The sequence below is a fragment of the Ammospiza nelsoni genome, chromosome 11 (assembly GCF_027579445.1).
Source record: "Ammospiza nelsoni isolate bAmmNel1 chromosome 11, bAmmNel1.pri, whole genome shotgun sequence".
Lineage (NCBI taxonomy): Eukaryota > Metazoa > Chordata > Aves > Passeriformes > Passerellidae > Ammospiza > Ammospiza nelsoni.
Window position 1 is genome coordinate 10,839,997 of NC_080643.1, and position 16,192 is coordinate 10,856,188.

The window sequence follows — 16,192 nt, forward strand, 5'->3', positions numbered from 1 at the left end:
GGGGGAATAAGCCTTTTTGGGGTTCAGACACTGTGCCCACCTGGCCATCAGCTCTGGGGCAGGTTGTCTTCTTGCATGGTGAGTGAGGATTAACCTGTAAGGCTGCACACAGGGGACCTAGGGCACCTCTTGGGCCTGCCCTGAGCATTTTCCAGCTCCTCCTCTATTTCAGACAGTCAGTGTAGCATCCAGCACACCAAGGACCTGCAGGCTTGCAGGAATCAGCATGTTTGGGGAAGACCACTTTGGGAATGCCAGAGAGGGGATACTCCCCACAAGACTATAGAGGAGGAATACTGCAAAGTCAAAGGGGAGTGGGTCATCCCCCTGCAGTCAGTGCTTCCCCATGCCCTGAAATGGTCACCAGCAGATCACCAGGCCTTGTCTGACATCCTTCAGCCATTTCAGCCCCAACAGCACACACCAGAAGGACTTTTAACATCAGCAGAGGCTGAGTTTACCTCAAGCAAAAGAAACAGAGAGAGGAGGAGGTGCTTTGCAGGCTTGGGCAGAGGATCACTATTTGCCCGTCCAAGTGCTGAAAACTAATCCCCCTTTCCCCCTTTTTATCCCATTGAAAACTTGACAGAACCTCCTAGCGCTTTGCAGTTGAAATTGGCAGGTCTTAAATTAATTGACTGCAATTTTACACAACAACATGTTTAGCTGTGAGCTGGCCCGCAGCCCGCTTGGCTCGCCACCGCTCCCCAGACACTTTTCAAGCAACCTCCAAAACTTCATAACACATCGAAGGCGAGGCGAGCAGGCTGCCAACGTGACCCTCTCCCTGCCAAAAGCCAGCCCTGCCTCCCCTCGCCCCCACCCCGACCCCGCTCGGCTCCTCCGGTGTTTTCCCCCACTCTCGTTAATGGCTTGTTAAATTATTCTTGTCATCTCCGAGGGTTTTTGCTCCTCCAAATGCTGAGGAGCACGGGGCGGGCTGGGTTACAGGCCCGCTGCTTTGCCATGGAAACGGCAGCCATGGGACCGATGCACGCAACAGGAGTGAGAAAAGTCAGGGTGGTTTTTTTATTTCAATCCACCCTGACGCATTCCTGTTCTCCTTCTGCTTAACACCCCAAAGGACAAAACCCAAAGTAAAAGATGGTGATGCCGTGGCAGGTTTGTGATGTCCTCATCCAGGACTGAGTACTTGGGGTAATGCAAAAATACACAACCCCAGTGTCCAGGAACAAGAAGAGCCTGCAACCCAGCCAAAAAAGCACCATGCTCCTCTCAGGAGAGGGTCTGGGGGGGCATCATGCCTCATGTACAGCCTGCCTGCAATCAAGCCCCCAGAACTGAGGGCTGGTCCTGCCTCTCCAAGCCTTTCTGCTTGGTCCCATGAGACTGCTGCTGCTGCTGCCTCGGCCAAGCAGGCAGTGATGAGTCAGCCCCAGCTCCCAGCCCCAGAGTGATCCCATCCCCAGTGCTGGGCACCTTTCCAGGGCATGGCCACAGCAGGAAAGGCGCTCTCTGACCGCACTGCTGGGCCCAGAGCTGCAGGAGGAGAGGGGAGGATTGCTCCGGCTCTGCCTTGGGTCGAGCAGCTGATGCTCTGCGAAAGCCAAACTGGGGGTGGGTTGTTTGTGTGATTTCATTGCTTGAACAAACAGAAACATCCTGTATGTGATTAAGAGCCTTTATGAAAAACACACCAGCGCTGAACCCCACAGCTGGGACCAAAGGTATGGCTGTGGCTGGAAGGCAGCACGCAGCGGGGTTCGGCTTCTCTGGGGTGAGCGGAGCTCCCTGGCAGCTTCACACAGCCACAGCACCCCAGGGATGCTCCAGAGCATGCACAGAACCAGACATTCCCCCCAGTAGGAAATCACCTCCCCCATAACATTTTTGCCAGGCCAACTCCCCGAGCTCTAGGGAGCAAGAGGCACAGCAGGGTTACCGACAGCCCACAAGCCGCAGGCGATGGCTGCTCCGGAGAGGCAGCCAAGGCTCTAACATCGCTCTGAAGCTTTCATTCTTTCCCTCATCACCTTCTGCCCCAGGATATCAAAGTACTCCACACATTGCTCCTCCTTTTGGCTGCAGGCATCACCACCACCCACGGCTGGCACAGAGCAGAACTGGGAAATGCAGGCAGGAGAAGGGAACTGACCACAATCCATCACCACCTCCTTTCCCCCCGCCCCGCCCCAAAAAAAGGAGAACTCCAGCTCCTGCCAAAAAGCAGGACTTGCCTGGACTTGTGCAGCCATCACCTCCACAGCCCCTGCCCTCCACTCCAACAGAGCTGCCTCGAGGGAGCCACGCCAGGAAAACACATGCTTTTGTTTAAGGAGCACAGGCTGAGCAGGAAAAAAAAAAAGCACTTAAACGTTACACACTCACACACACACAAAAAAAAAAAAAAAAAAAAAAAAAAAAAAGAAAGAAAGAAAAGAAAATTGAAGTTTTGTAGTTGTTTCTCTTTGGCAAGGTTCAAAATAGGGTAAGGCTTTTGTTTTGCTGGGAGGCTTTAAAAAAAAAGTGTATTTTATGCAAACCATTCTTGAAACATTCTTGACATTTATTACCAGAAACTTTTCCTCCAATTAATTGCCTCTATACAACTATCATTTTCCTGATGAAAAACAACACCAGAAACTCGCAAGTTATTTAAAAAACGTTCACTCTCTCTCTGTTTCTCCCTGGTCTTGAGCATAAACAGAATTTGGGAGGTTAGAGGGGTCAAAAACAACAATTTTGACTCAACAATCTTGACCTGTGTGAGCTGCCACTCATGGCAGGGACACTGAGGGCGAGGCCTGGAGCTCAGTATATCCTGCAAAAATACCTCTGCTCCTCAGGTATGAGGTGTCACCTCTGGCTCAACTCAGAAATGCACAGTGGGCCAAGTCTCAGCTGAAAAATCATGTACTTGGAGATGTGGGCTGGGTTTCTAGCCAAGGCTTTCACAGTGGTGACGGTGCTCACACAAGTGCCAAGCAGAGGTGAGTGGGATTCCTCCATCCCAGGAGGGAGGCATCAACAGCCACCCAGGCAAATAAGGTCTTGGGGAGTGAAATAGAGATTACCAGAGCTGTTTGGATGCTCTTTATCACCCTCATTTCCAAGATAAAGCCTTGTCTCCTTTCAGCATCCCAGGTGAGCAGGCAGTGGGGAAGGACAACCTCAACTGCCTGAGGTCTGGAAGGATGAGGCTGCAGAAGGGAAGGCAAGTCATGATGCTGGACTCCATGAAGGGTGGGACACAGATGGGCTCCATCTCTGGGATAAGTGGCCAAAGAGCAGGGGTGCATGCTCAAGGCACACCAAGCAGCACACCCAGCAGGGAACACAGGTGCTGGGTGCCAACCCAGGCTGTGCCAGCCCTGCCACAGCCTCCAGCCAGAAATGCTGATGCTGCCATACAACCGAGTTACCACAATTTAAGCAGCACACCTGTGGATGGGCAGCAGCATCACATGGCATGCCCGTAGCCACCAAGGTGAACCACATTCTGAAGCTTGAGCAAGCACATTTACCCCTCCCCATTCCCTGCTCCTCCACCTCCATGCCAAAGGCAGCAATGTTTTGCCCTCTTTTAAAATAAGAAGCCACTGGAGGAAGAAGCCACAGCTCGCACATCCTGCATCAAAGCTGACTCATCCCCCTGGGAGAGCCCAGCAATCTCATTCCCAGGTTATGTGCTCCAGCCACAGGCTCACACTTTCCCACCAGCAGATTCAAGGAGGGAAGGAGAGGCAGGAAGGAAACCCTGAGACAGGGAGTGTTTGTCTCACCTACTGGAAACACATCTTTAATTTGGAGCCTTGAGTGTAAAAACAAGATCCCTTGAGGCTCATAAACATACCAGGAAGAGAAGGAGACCAACACAGAGCAATCCTGGAGAACTGAGTTTGTGAAGTTCCCATCCCTCACACAGGGTGGGGATCAGCTGGCAGGAGCCATGCATGAAAGGTGCAGTTTTCAGAGGTTTGGGTCTTTTTAAAGGACTTTGCTTAGTTTTTTAAATAAACCATCACAAGCATCATCCTCCCCCAGGAAATCAGGGCTGGTGGCATTGAGCCCAACCTGACCCAGTGTTTCCATCCAGGGGGCAGAGGCTGCTCCCCTCCCTCTGCCAAGGAAGCTGCCAGTACTTGATGCCTCCAAGGTCCCACATCCCAGCATCCTCACCAGGGATGCTGAGCATTCCTGCGTGGCTGTCACCAAGACACCCACTTTCCTTAACTAATTACAGATGCAGTCACCCTGGCCAAGACACAAACCTATTTCTGGAAACTTTCAAAGAAAAATAAATACATACGTAGAAAGACACACATGCGTGCACACATCAAACTGCATCATATTTTCCTGCATTAATTTTTTTCAGTTGCATTCTGCTCAACAACTACCAATTAATTTTTGACCACTGTTAACGGAAAGCAAAAAGTCAGGCGAACCAGAAAACATCCGGACACTGACCCAGCCTCCAAGATCAGCAGGACTGCAAACTGCTCTGCAGACCTCAAGCTTGCCCACAAGCACCTCTGCTGAGCCCAAAATCCATCCTCAGAAGGATTTGGCTGTGCTTCAGTAAAAATTTAGTTTTAAATCCTGCTTGGAAGGAGCATCAGCAATGACATGAGTTTGGTGGAGCTCAGGTTTTGATTGGGGTTGCTGCTGGGAGGATGAAAGAGGGACAGGCAGGACTGGAGGTGGGAAAAGCCCTGCTGTATACATATGAATACTATGTCCTTCAAGGTGGGAAACACGACATGGGCTTCTCCAAAGAAGTGACATGGGTGTGTGTCCAGCTCCCTCCTCCCTGAGTCCACTGAAGAACACCACACCAAAATCTCATGTACATTTCACATTGTCCCTTCATCTGTCGCTAGTCCAGCTCCCACTCCTACAGCTCCATCATGCCCAGCAAGGACAAAAAGTTGTCCCTAAAAAGTCAAGGAAAGCCCTTACCTTGGGAACTGCCTGCCCATGGAGCAGCATTACCATCATTAAGCCTCCAGCTACAGCAGCACCAGGTTTGCTCTGTGGATGCTGGCACATAATTAAGATCTACCAGGCTCTGTCAATCAAAAGGAGAAAGAAACAGCAGGGAACTCTCTCCTGGGACACAGCAGAAGCCCACACATTGCAGGTGCCAGGATGCCCAAGGGATGCTGGTGGGATGGCACAAATCCAGTCCACCCCTGGAGCAAGCAGCCAGTGTCTCCACCCTCCAAACTGCCTCTTCTCACCTGCTTTTATGAACTGTAAACCCCCTAAAGTCAAGCCTCTGCTCTCCCAGTGCAGCATAATTCCTAATTCTTGTTCTCAAGGGAATAGCCTCTTAACAGCCCATGGGATACTGCAACCCAGGGTGGCCCTGGAGGGAAGAGCCAGCCCTGCATGGAAGATGGGGTGCCACAGGGTTTGAGGCTTCAATCTGGCTCACTAAGGAGATGGGGGGCAAGGGGGCAAAAATCTTTCCAGGGCTCCAGACACAGGGAGGAAAAGTCCAAGGAAAGCAGAGGCTGCAGAGGACAAGTCCCCTCCTGCTCCAAAACATTCTCATCAACCCTTTCCTCCAGGCCAAACCACAGAGCTTGAACCCACCAGCTCCAGCTCCCACTGCAGCAGCACCAGGCAGCAGCATGGGAAAGCTGCACCACAAGAGCACACACAGCCTGGAGAGCAGCGGGACAACCCCCCTCTTTTACCTGCAGCACCAACCTTTCCCAGCCCATTCCCAAGGAGGGAGTGCTCAGCAGGGTGGAGCAGCATCCCCACCACTCCAGAGCCACGCACAGCCACGCTAGCGCACAAATTGCTTCATTAAATGTCATCGCATTAAGCCAGTTTCATGAATTTAACATTGTCCCCGGACTATTGTTTGCCTGAAAATTAAATTATGGCAACATTTGCTTTTTCAACAAGTCTGTCTGTCAGGGACAGGGCTGGAGGAGGAGATGCAGGCACAGGCAGGGGATTCAACTTCAGCAGCCGGGCTCCTGTGGACATGTGTCTGCAGTGAAGATGGACAGCACAGCCACAGCTTCCTTCATGGGGGTGGGAGAAGGGAAGAATCAAGCCCACATGTTGTTGCAACAACAGCCAACTATGCCAGATGTGGAGACATGAGCCAAGCTGCCTGGAAAGGGAAACTATTTCTGTTTTGGTGGAAATAAAGGCTCTGATCAGCCCCAGCAGCCACTGGCCAGCACAGAAAAGCATCACCCCATGTCTCTCAAGGCACTGTGGACCCTGGCTACCTCCACACAAGGAGCTCAGGTTGGCAGTCCAGGGCTTTTTGATCTTTCCAGATTACAAAGCTTTGCCGCATACAGGAACACTCTGAGAGATTTCTCATTTATTCTTCCTTTTCCCTAGAGCAGCTCCTCTCTGCAGTATCAGAAACAAAGGTGACAACCTTTCGCTTTGTAAAGAAAACCACCAAATGAAGCGGACTATAAATAGCACCCAAAACTGACCTGCATCCCCAGCCAAGGGGAATGAAATGAAGACAAGTGAACGAACAGCCTCAAGGTCAGAGAGACTTTTTTATTTCCCCTTCATTCAAGGACTGGTAATTTTTATCCATGCAGGAGAGCAATCCAAAATACATCATTAGGGTTATAGCTAATAAAAACCGCACTGGCTTTTTTCAGCCTGGTGTTGTTTCCTTTGCCCATACAGGGATTATGGTGGGAGAGAGGTGATTTCCCAGCACCTGCCCTACCTGCAGAACCCCTCCTTGCATCCCAGGGCTGAGCACCCCGGCCATGCCAGATCTGTCCCAGCACAAAGCTACAAACGATGCTGCCCTCAAGAGCACAAAGCATGGACAAATTAAAGCACTATCACATTATCCTGCCTTTCTCTGCCAGACTGTAGGGATGCTCCCCACTACTTCAGCCCATTCTCCGTCTGCAGAGAGCTGGCTTGTCACACAGCACTGCCTCTCTTCCCTCTCTCCAGCTGCTAAATGGCATTAAAAGAACTAAGCATCCATTAAATAAAACTTTCCCACTTGCTTCCCATGTAGACAATTGCTCTCGCTGCCACGGGGAGGTTTCGTGCTGGCAGCTGGTCCATGGGTACACAAAGAGCAGGGAGGTGCCAGGATCAGCTCTGGTAGCACAGGTCATCCAGGGAAAGAACCAGAGAGAAACAGGGATGTTGTCCCAGGGGTCTGCACCCTCACCACCACACAGCACCCACCCCAGCTCCTCTATTCCTATTTCACCTCACAATGCCAACCCCATGGGGCACCTTTCTGCTGCCTTCCCCATCAGCACCAGCCTGCCATTAGCATCCTTTCTCCTGTTCCACTTCAGGAAAGCCTGTAATTAATTAACCAGGGCAGGGGACAAGAGACCAAACAGCAGCTCTTCCAAGCAGCCTGGGACTGACACCATCCCCACCTGGGCTTGGAGACAAATGACCACCCATGTATCAAAGTCTCAGAGATGGATTACAGGATCCAGCAGCCACTAAGGGGCAGCTGGAGTCCACATCCTGCAGCCCCAAGTGCCATACCACACCTCCACCTTGCTCTCCGTCTATGATGGATTTTCCTCCCAGCCCAGAAGGGAAAAGCAGGGAGCTCAGCTCATGGGGATGTCTGACCTTCCCCACGGTCATGTCTCTACCTGAGGCAGGGCTGGAACACCAGAGACCCAGACAACACAGGAGCTGCCTGAGTTCCTGCAAAGCACACATTCTCCCTCCTCCAGCAGGCCAGGGGCTGAGGGCAAATTCCTCAGGCACCATTAAATCTGGGTTAATGGGCCTGCACAAAGGGGAAACAGGACACCAGCACTGCCCCTTCACACCAGGCATACCGACAGTCCCTGCCTCCCAAACTGCTGCCTTCCAGATGAGCCAAGCCATCCTCCCTTGCTGCCTTTGGTGGGAGGTAGGGGCCATTCTCCCACCTGAAAAGCCAAAATTAGTCAGTGTTTATGAAAGTTAGCCAGTGAATAGGCACAATGGCTCCAACAGGAGGGATCCAACAGAGCTGGGCCCTCCCAGCTCATTTCCATTTTAATGGGGTGGCTTTTCCCCCTGCCCCTCCCTTTGGGGCCACCACAGAGGTCCCCAGCAGGAGGCACAGTCCAAAGCAAGAGTCGTGCTCCTGCTCTTCCCTGCAGAATAGAGGTCACAGACAGGGGCCACAGCCCTGCGTTCAGCAGCAGAGAGGTGCAGAAGAAAATGCTCAGCAGCTTCACGCTTCAGCAACCAGCTAGGAGGGAAAACCCACTGCTCACTGCTGGCATTGCATGCCCCCAGCCAGCCAACACACCCCTTTTCCTAATAACAGCGCCCAGTGAGTGTGATTTATGGGGGCTCAGCATCCCCATCAATGACCCCAAAGATCGCTTATGTGCCTTGTTCTCCCAGCACTGCAAAAACATAGCCACCAATGCCTTACACAGCCCTGCAACAACATGGGCAGGAGCAGCGAGGCACACAGTCACAAACCCCTCAGGCTCTTGCTTTTTCCTTTCCCAGCCTTATTTCCACAATACTGCCAGGGTGGCAGCCCCTGCCAGGGCACAGGATGGTCTGCAGGGACCGCTGTGAAGGCAATGCTGCCACATTTGGCTGGCACTGATCTGCCAGCTCCTGAGCATACCCTGCAGGGCAGCACCGCCTTGTCCCAAGGGGCTGCCAAGCAGCGTTTTGCCCCTAAACCCCTTCACAGAGCAATTACAGAAGCCAGGTTTACACCTGGTAGCCCTTTGGAAGACACAGGATCTTTGGGATCCACCTCCATCCCTGAGCATCCTCCGGCTTTCACAACGCGCTGCTGCCCAAAAGTCACCTTGCCTGACAGGGGTGAAGTGCAGCAGGCACTGTGCTGCCGTGGGGGCTGATGGATGGGGGCGAGGCTCAGGAGTGGGGGCGAGGCTCAGGATGGGCTGATGGATGGGGGCGAGGCTCAGGAGCGTGCTGATGGATGGGGGTGAGGCACATGAGGCACACGGCTGCCTGCGGGCGCCCGGCGCCAGGCCCGGGCGAGACGTGCACCGTCAGCGCTTTCAGCAGCGAAGGTTGGAGCAGCGCTGGCTGCTGCTGCCTCCTGGCTGGCCAGCAGCCAGAATCCCAGGCCTCACTCACCTGCTGGCTTTGCACTGAGAGCAGAGCAGATGGGGAGAAAGGAGAGAGAGCTGTGGCTTGTGAGTCAAAAAGCCTGAGGGTACAGAGGGTAAGGGAGCAGGCTTTGAGGGCAGTGAGTCCCCTGACATCTCCTTTCCCAAGTCTGTATGAGGATGCTGGAGCCTCCATTGGAGTGCCAGGAGCCTGGCAGCGTTCATCCCCATCCATCCTGCACGAGGCAGGAGCAGGAGCCCCAGCGGCATTCCCCTCCAGGAGTCACCCCAGGACGAAGCTGGCAGCTGCCTGGAGCCACGGCCTCGCCGCCCCAGCAGATCCCAGAGGCCAGCGGTTCACGATGAATTTCTAATTGTTTCCTCCAACAATGAGACATCCTGTTCAGAGCCAGGCGGCTCAACAAAGCCCAGCGCCGGCAAGCGGGGCCCCTTCCTGCAGAGCAGCAGTGGGGCGATGCCGAGCGCTCCCCGCCATGAGCAGGGGGACAACGGGAACGCTCCGCCCCCCCTCCCCACCACCCCATCCACTTAACACGCCTGCTCTCCAGCCTCCACCTTGATTAAAACAGCTTAACGACTCCAGCGAGAGCTCTCGAGGGGGCGGGGAGCCGCCAAGAGGTATTTGATGGATTCACTTTGGCAACCGTCGGCTACCTTGTCATGCCAATAAAATTATTGCCATTGATTGGGGAGAGGCGTGGGCGCATGCTCCGAGGAGCACGGCTCCCTCACGGGGCCCAGCACCGGGCCCACGGGGGCTGTAAGCGTGTGGGGAGGGGGCTCCAGAGCATGGGGTGGGGATGGAGCAGGAGAGGACACAGGGAAGAGGCAGGAAGAACAAAAGGCCCTTGTGCCGGGCAGCGAGCTGGGAAGAGGCAGCAGCACGGGCAGGAGAGCATTTCCAGGGGCTGCGCAGGGGTCGATGCCTGGGGGAATCCTCAAGGGTCACCGGCTGACACTGCCAGGGCCAGGGCAGGGTTCATGCCCCAAATGTGTCCTGTGTCCCCCCACACACACCCCAAAAGCAAAGCCAGCCAAGGCACAGGCAGTCAGTAGGGTCACGAGGCGGGCCAAGCCTTGCCGCGCACGCCGGGAGCCGGATTTCACGCGCGAGACACAAAGGGCCCCTTTTCAGCCAGAGCTGCTTCCCCTGAGCACCGAGGAGAGGGTGATGCCAAAGCATCTGTGGGGACAGGGACAGGGATGGGCAGGGAGACTGACAGCTTCTTCCCCCAGCTCACGTGGGCCATGATCAGGTCATGCACCACACCCAGGACACCAACACATGGGGGCTTTTGTGATAGAAGGGAGCCAGCAGGCACCAGGGAAATCCCAAAAAGGCCCTGGTCAGCAACTCCCTCTCCCCATAGCACCTATTTTCTGTCCAGACACACCAAGGGTTGTGAACACACTGCAACATCCTTAATCCAAAGCTTTTAGAGAAATCAAGGGGGTGTTTCCATAGGCTGCAAAATCTGCTTCCCCAAAGCACCATCATCTCCCTGCCCACAGGACAGGGAGCTGCAGGGGACACCCTCAACCCTCTCCAGGCCACGAGAGGAGCACCTTGTCCTGCTGTTAGGGATGGGGATAACCCACTTAGTGTGAAGAGTTTCTCATTAGTAGTATTATTAGTATTATTATTATCAAAGAAGTGAAATCAAAGCAGCCAGACACAGGCCCAGTTCAGCTGTGCTTTCTGTGGGAGAGAATAAACAAGCCGTGGCAAGCACAAGCCCCAGGGGGGAGCAGATTCCCAAGGGAGACACGATGCATTCATGCCCAAGGCCAGCCAGTTCCAGGACAGAACAGGGAGCTACAGGGATTGTAGTGGTGACAGGGGAGAGAGATAATCCTCAAAAATGAGAGCTCAGCTGGCTGAGAGGGATGTGCAATCCCGGCTACCCTGGCTGGGATGCACTGTCTGCACTGCCCTGTAACCACACCTGCCTTAGGGATCTCCAGTGCCTGGATCCCCCCAGGTGCTGGGTATCTCCTGTAGGGCTGTGGCAGGAGGCATAGCTCACAGCCTCCCTGTTCTGCAACAGCTGTGGGCAGGGAGCCACCGGTGCTCTGAGAGAGGAGCTCAGCTCATCCCCCCAAAAATAACCAGAGAGCACCCAAAACTGGGTCAACCCACAAGGGCTACACTGAGCTCAGCAGAGCCCCAAGGCAGTGCCGTGTTTGCATAACAAGGAGCAGATGGCAGTGAAGGAGGGAAGCCGGGTCTGCACTGCACCTCCCAGAATGTCCCACTGCTCCAGCTCCCAGCACAGGGCAGTCACTGGGAGGGGGTTGCACCATCCTCAGCACACCCCCTTCAGTACCACCCTTCTTCCCTCCCTCCATACAACACTTCAAGCACACCCAAAGTCAAGTCTTTGGCATCCCCAGCTCAAGAGCTGACACGGGTGCAGTGTCAAACGTGCCTTTCCAGCACATGACTGAGCACTCCCACTGCAATCACACACACAGCTTCCTATCTACCCAAAAAATACAAAAGACAACCTGGGAAAATTATAACTGCCCAATAAAACATTGCCAATTGAGGACAGGCGGTTTCCAGGAAAAACTCAAGCATTAGGACACGAGCTTCATTTCCCTTTCAAAAACATCCCCCGATATTCCTGCTGCTGCATGCTCACAGCTCACGTCCCCTGTCACTTCCCCATCCACAGCACTCCCAGACTGTAGGGTGCAAGGCCAGGTCCCTGCCAGGTCAGGAGTACAGAGGAAGTGGTTCAGTGCCAGCTGCAGCAGTGCTGGAACCCATCCCTGCATTGTTCACCTGGGCATGGCTGGAATTCCCCGAGTGCCCCAGTCCCATGACTGCTGGCACGGAGCACAGCGAGCACGCGGGACCAAGGGCTTTCCAAGCCTGGCCTCTCCACATAACTTGGGATCAGCCAAAGATAACTGCCTGCCTGGTACTGCTGCAGGACAAGCTGAGACTGGACTGCCACAGGTTCTGCTGCTGCAACTCGCTCAGCATCCCAGGGGATGTGACCTTCATCCCCTCGGTGCCTCCACATCCCAGCCCACAGAGAGAGCTTTGCAAATCTGACATTGCCTGCAAGCTCCTTCCAGCCCCCCCAAAGTTGGGTCTCTCTGCAGCTGGTGGCAGCAGGTGCTGCCCAGCACCCTGCCCTCCCGATAGCAACTGTTGGTGGCAGGGCTGGGGACAGGCTGCAGGGCAGGCACAGGCTCGCGTGGCTTTTTGGGGGGACAAAGGGAGGCTCTGTCTGCACGCAACAGTCTGAACAAATGCTGGGCATGGGAGCTGCCATCCAAGGAAAAGCCAGACACAGCAGTGACTCTGGCCTGACCTTACCCCGGCCCAGATGGTGGGATCCATGCCCCTCAGCAGAGCAGCATCCATTAAAGGGGGTGGGGAGGGAGGCCCCCAGCTGTCAGTGCAGCCCTTCCTCTCCCAGAGGAGATGCCAGAGCTTCTGCAAAGGGCGGGGGGGACAGCAGGCTGCACCAAGCCTAGGGTGGGTGTTTGCCAAGGGGACAGTGGGAAGCACCAAGAGTTTAAAAGCAGAGGGATTGCAGCCACTGCTGAAGGTTGCACCCTCCCACACACATCCTCCCCTCTGCCTGCAGGAGCCACCTTGGCTACACTCTGCTGAACCCCTGCCAGGTATCGCATCCGCTGGCCGGGGACACGCTGGTGCCACTCAAAGACAGGTCAGCAGCCCCTGCTCAGCCTCCTGCCCTGCCTCCAGCCCTGGCAGCCAGGCAGCAGGATCAGGTAGCTGCTGAGGCAGCGCTTCGCCAGGCAGCCCCTGCCGCAGGAAGGAGGGCTGAGCTGCCCACCTCAAGGTCACTGCAGGGACAAGGAGAGCACCTCGTGGTGCAGGACTTGGAGCCTGCAAAGTGCTCTCAGGCTGCCATCAGAGAGCTCTGCAAAAACAGGGGATCTGGGGGCTCCAGGCAGGATAAGCCTATAAACCTACCCAGCATTCCAGCACTGAGACAGGACCAAGAGCCATCTCTTGAGTCTCATCAGCTCCACGTCCTCATGCCCTGCAGGGCCAGAGTGCCCCACCAGCTCTTTGGGGCACCAAGTTCAAAACTAGGAAAAACAAAGCTTGAGAAAGCCCTGAAGGGAGGGAGGACACTCAAAATACACCAAAATACAAATACGTGACCTGTAGTTATGGCTGCAGCATGCAGCCCACACACCAACCAGGTACCCACACTAGTTGACCCCTTCCAAATGGCTCTGAAGGTGCAAAGACCAGGGAAAAACTGAAAAAAAGCAGTTAGAAGAAAATCCAAATTGCCATCTAAAAACCAACCACCAGCTCCTCTAGGTAACTGAGGAACTAGAGGTGTAACACTGTCCCTGTGGCTTTTTGAACCCTCCTCCCACATGCTACTCCCTTCCCATCTCCATCTAAAAGCTCCCATCTGGAGCCCAGAGCAGGAGAAGCCTGCAGCAACCTGACACCAGTCCCTCTGGACCCCTCATTGATCCGGAAGGGAGGACGGGCTGCCTCTATCCCGACAGCCTTGCTGCCGCTGTGCACCCTCCAAGGACTGCAGAAAGACAAGCAGAACATGTGGGGCTAGAGAGGACCCCTCCATCATGCCCCCCACCCCAACATGTGCTGCCCATGCCCCAAAAACGCTGCTAATAGTCAGAGGCACAGGCAGGTCTGTCAGGGGAACAGGGGCAGAGTGAGTAGGATATATGGGGGCTACACAACAGCATCCTCCTCCAGATTCCTGCCAGGGAAACCACCCTGCCTCCTGCAGGGCACCCTGGCTGCACAGGCCAGGAGATGTAGCAAAAATGCAGAATGCTGTGCCCAAAACAGAGTGCTGAAGCACCTTACAAGTTACAGAGAGATGATCCAAACCCGCCAGCCATGCTCTGGTCCATAGCAGGGACCCTAGCAGGACCTCCACATGGCCTCTCCGTGGCTGAGGATGTGTTAATGGAAGCTATGTTTACACAGGGCATGTACAGCTGTAATTACAGGCATGATGTTATGATAACAGGAAATCCGTGCCCTGTGGAGATGCAGGCAGAGAAAGGCACGCATGGAGCTCTTTGCTAATTGCCACGAGCAGCCTTTTGTGCCCAGGCAGGGGGCAGGAAGTGAAGGCTCCCCCTCGCCAGCCTGGAGCCATCACACCCACCCTGCCCAGGTCAATGACAAGGCCAGATGGACAGAGGATCCAGATGGACAGAGCCTGCCTCATGGCAGCTCCAGGGAAAGCCCAACTGCCCTCGAGATGTGACAGGATGGGCTCTGAACAACCATCAGCGACGACTCACCTTGCTTATGTCATAACCCTTCCAAAAGGGCAAAGGTTTTGTAAATTCAGTTGGCAGAGAGAAGCAAGGGGAAATTTCCCTTCATGGGCCCTTTGCACATTACCCCAAATATATCAGGTCACTCTATTATGGAGGCCCAGCCCAACCAGTACCCACGAAGGGCAAGGGCTCATCCCTCCCCATGAGCACCACTGAGGGCTTTCCTACCTTTTTGATCCTCCCGCTCCGTGTGCCCGCAAAGACAACAGTCTGTCCTCTGTAGTCATAGGCAGCCACTGAGGTCATGCCATCTTCCTTATCCACAAACAGAGGGGTCCCCTCGATGGTGACAGTCCCGCCCAGGGGCTGGTTAAAGTCCTGGCCACAGAAGTTGTCGTCGATCTGCAGCGGCTGTTGGAAGAAAGCAGAGGAGAGATGAGATTTTTGCCAATGCCTCAACACGTTGGACCTCACAGACGGCAATCAGCCATCTCCTACCTTCACCCCACAGCTACAGCACCACCTTTGGCAGCCTCCTACAGCAGCCATCCCACCTCACTAGCCAAGGGAAGCCATGGCTTGGCATTTCCCTAACATTCCCTACACACTGATGTAAGCCATTGGGACAGATGCACGGCATGCAGGCCCTCTCTACATTTGAACAGGCCCTGCAGACCAAGACCAAGGATCTCTGTCCCCTGCATCCTACAGAGCAGCACTTACAAACACAGCAGGAGCCAGTGGAGCATCCCTGCTCCCCCCTCCATCCCCATCTCAGACACGTGGGATGCCAGCACAAGCTCCCCAGCACACACACATTCCTCTCCTCCTCAGCCCAGCACTAGCTTCAAAAAAAAAAAAAAAAAAATCAGCTTGGCAGCGAGGCAGGAGGGGCTGAATGCTGCACCCCAGCCTTCCCCCAAAGAAAAAACACTTCCCAGACAAGGCCATGCCAAGGCAAACAAGTCAGGGCTCCTGGAAGAGCTTCACTTCACATAGCAAAGCCTCCAGCAAACACCCTACCCACCTGCCAGCCCTGTTCCTCCTCCCGCAGGAACGTCTTTGGGAAATCCCCACATTTTTTCCATGCTGCCTTGCCCCAGACAAGGCCTGGCTCAGCCAGCTGCCTCCTCAGTTCAGATCAAACCCACAGATCTGGGAGAAGCTTTTGCAAGCTTTCCCTCTGCCTGGGGAAAGGCAGAAGCAGGGCTGCACTGGCCTCTGTCCACTCTCAGGGTTGTGAGAGCATGGACTTCTTTCAAGGATAGTGTGATGATGGGCAAGGCAAAGACAAAGGGATGCCCCCTGTGAAAGCTGAGATGCAGGCAGGGGAGTGGGACCAGGACCAGATCCACAGCATTCACCCCTACCTCAAGCATCCTCACCTGACCTGCTGAGCAGAACAACAGACCCTGGCCACAGCTGCCTGGCCTGGGGGGCACATGGGCCTCCCAGTGTTCCCACATGATTCAACAGCCTCACGTGGTCACACAGCACCAGCAAAATCCCCGCTCTGTCCCAGGCAGTGAAGGGCTTTGCCCAATCCCCAGGGGTGGCAGCAAGCCTGGATGCAGGAGGGTAAAGTGGCAAGGCAGGCACGACTGACAGAGACAGCCTGCTCCGGTCACAGGATTCTTCCGCTTCACAAGGCTCCTTATATAATTTTGAATTTAAAGGGGAGAGAGTTTTTTTGGCAAGCAGCAGGCTCCAAATGCATGCCAGTCCCCAAGGGGTTTTAAATCCATACCGCATGTGCACAGAGCATATGGGAAAATGCCGAGCTCCCGAGCTCCACGTACGCAAGGGCAGTGCAGAGCTCTGCAATTCCCACTCATCTCTGCCTGGGAAGCCAGGATCAGCCCAGA

At 54.6% G+C, this 16,192-nt stretch overlaps 1 protein-coding gene across 2 annotated transcripts in view; it reads right to left on the bottom strand.

Annotated features, from left to right (window-relative positions):
- The window catches only part of PLXNA1 (plexin A1), a 115,331-nt gene that overhangs the window by 79,528 nt on the left and 19,611 nt on the right, over positions 1 to 16,192 (bottom strand). For both annotated transcript variants that reach the window (XM_059479831.1, XM_059479832.1), the window contains exon 3: positions 14,556 to 14,738. In XM_059479831.1, the coding sequence (XP_059335814.1) occupies positions 14,556 to 14,738 (183 nt within the window). The remainder of the gene's footprint in view (positions 1 to 14,555; positions 14,739 to 16,192) is intronic.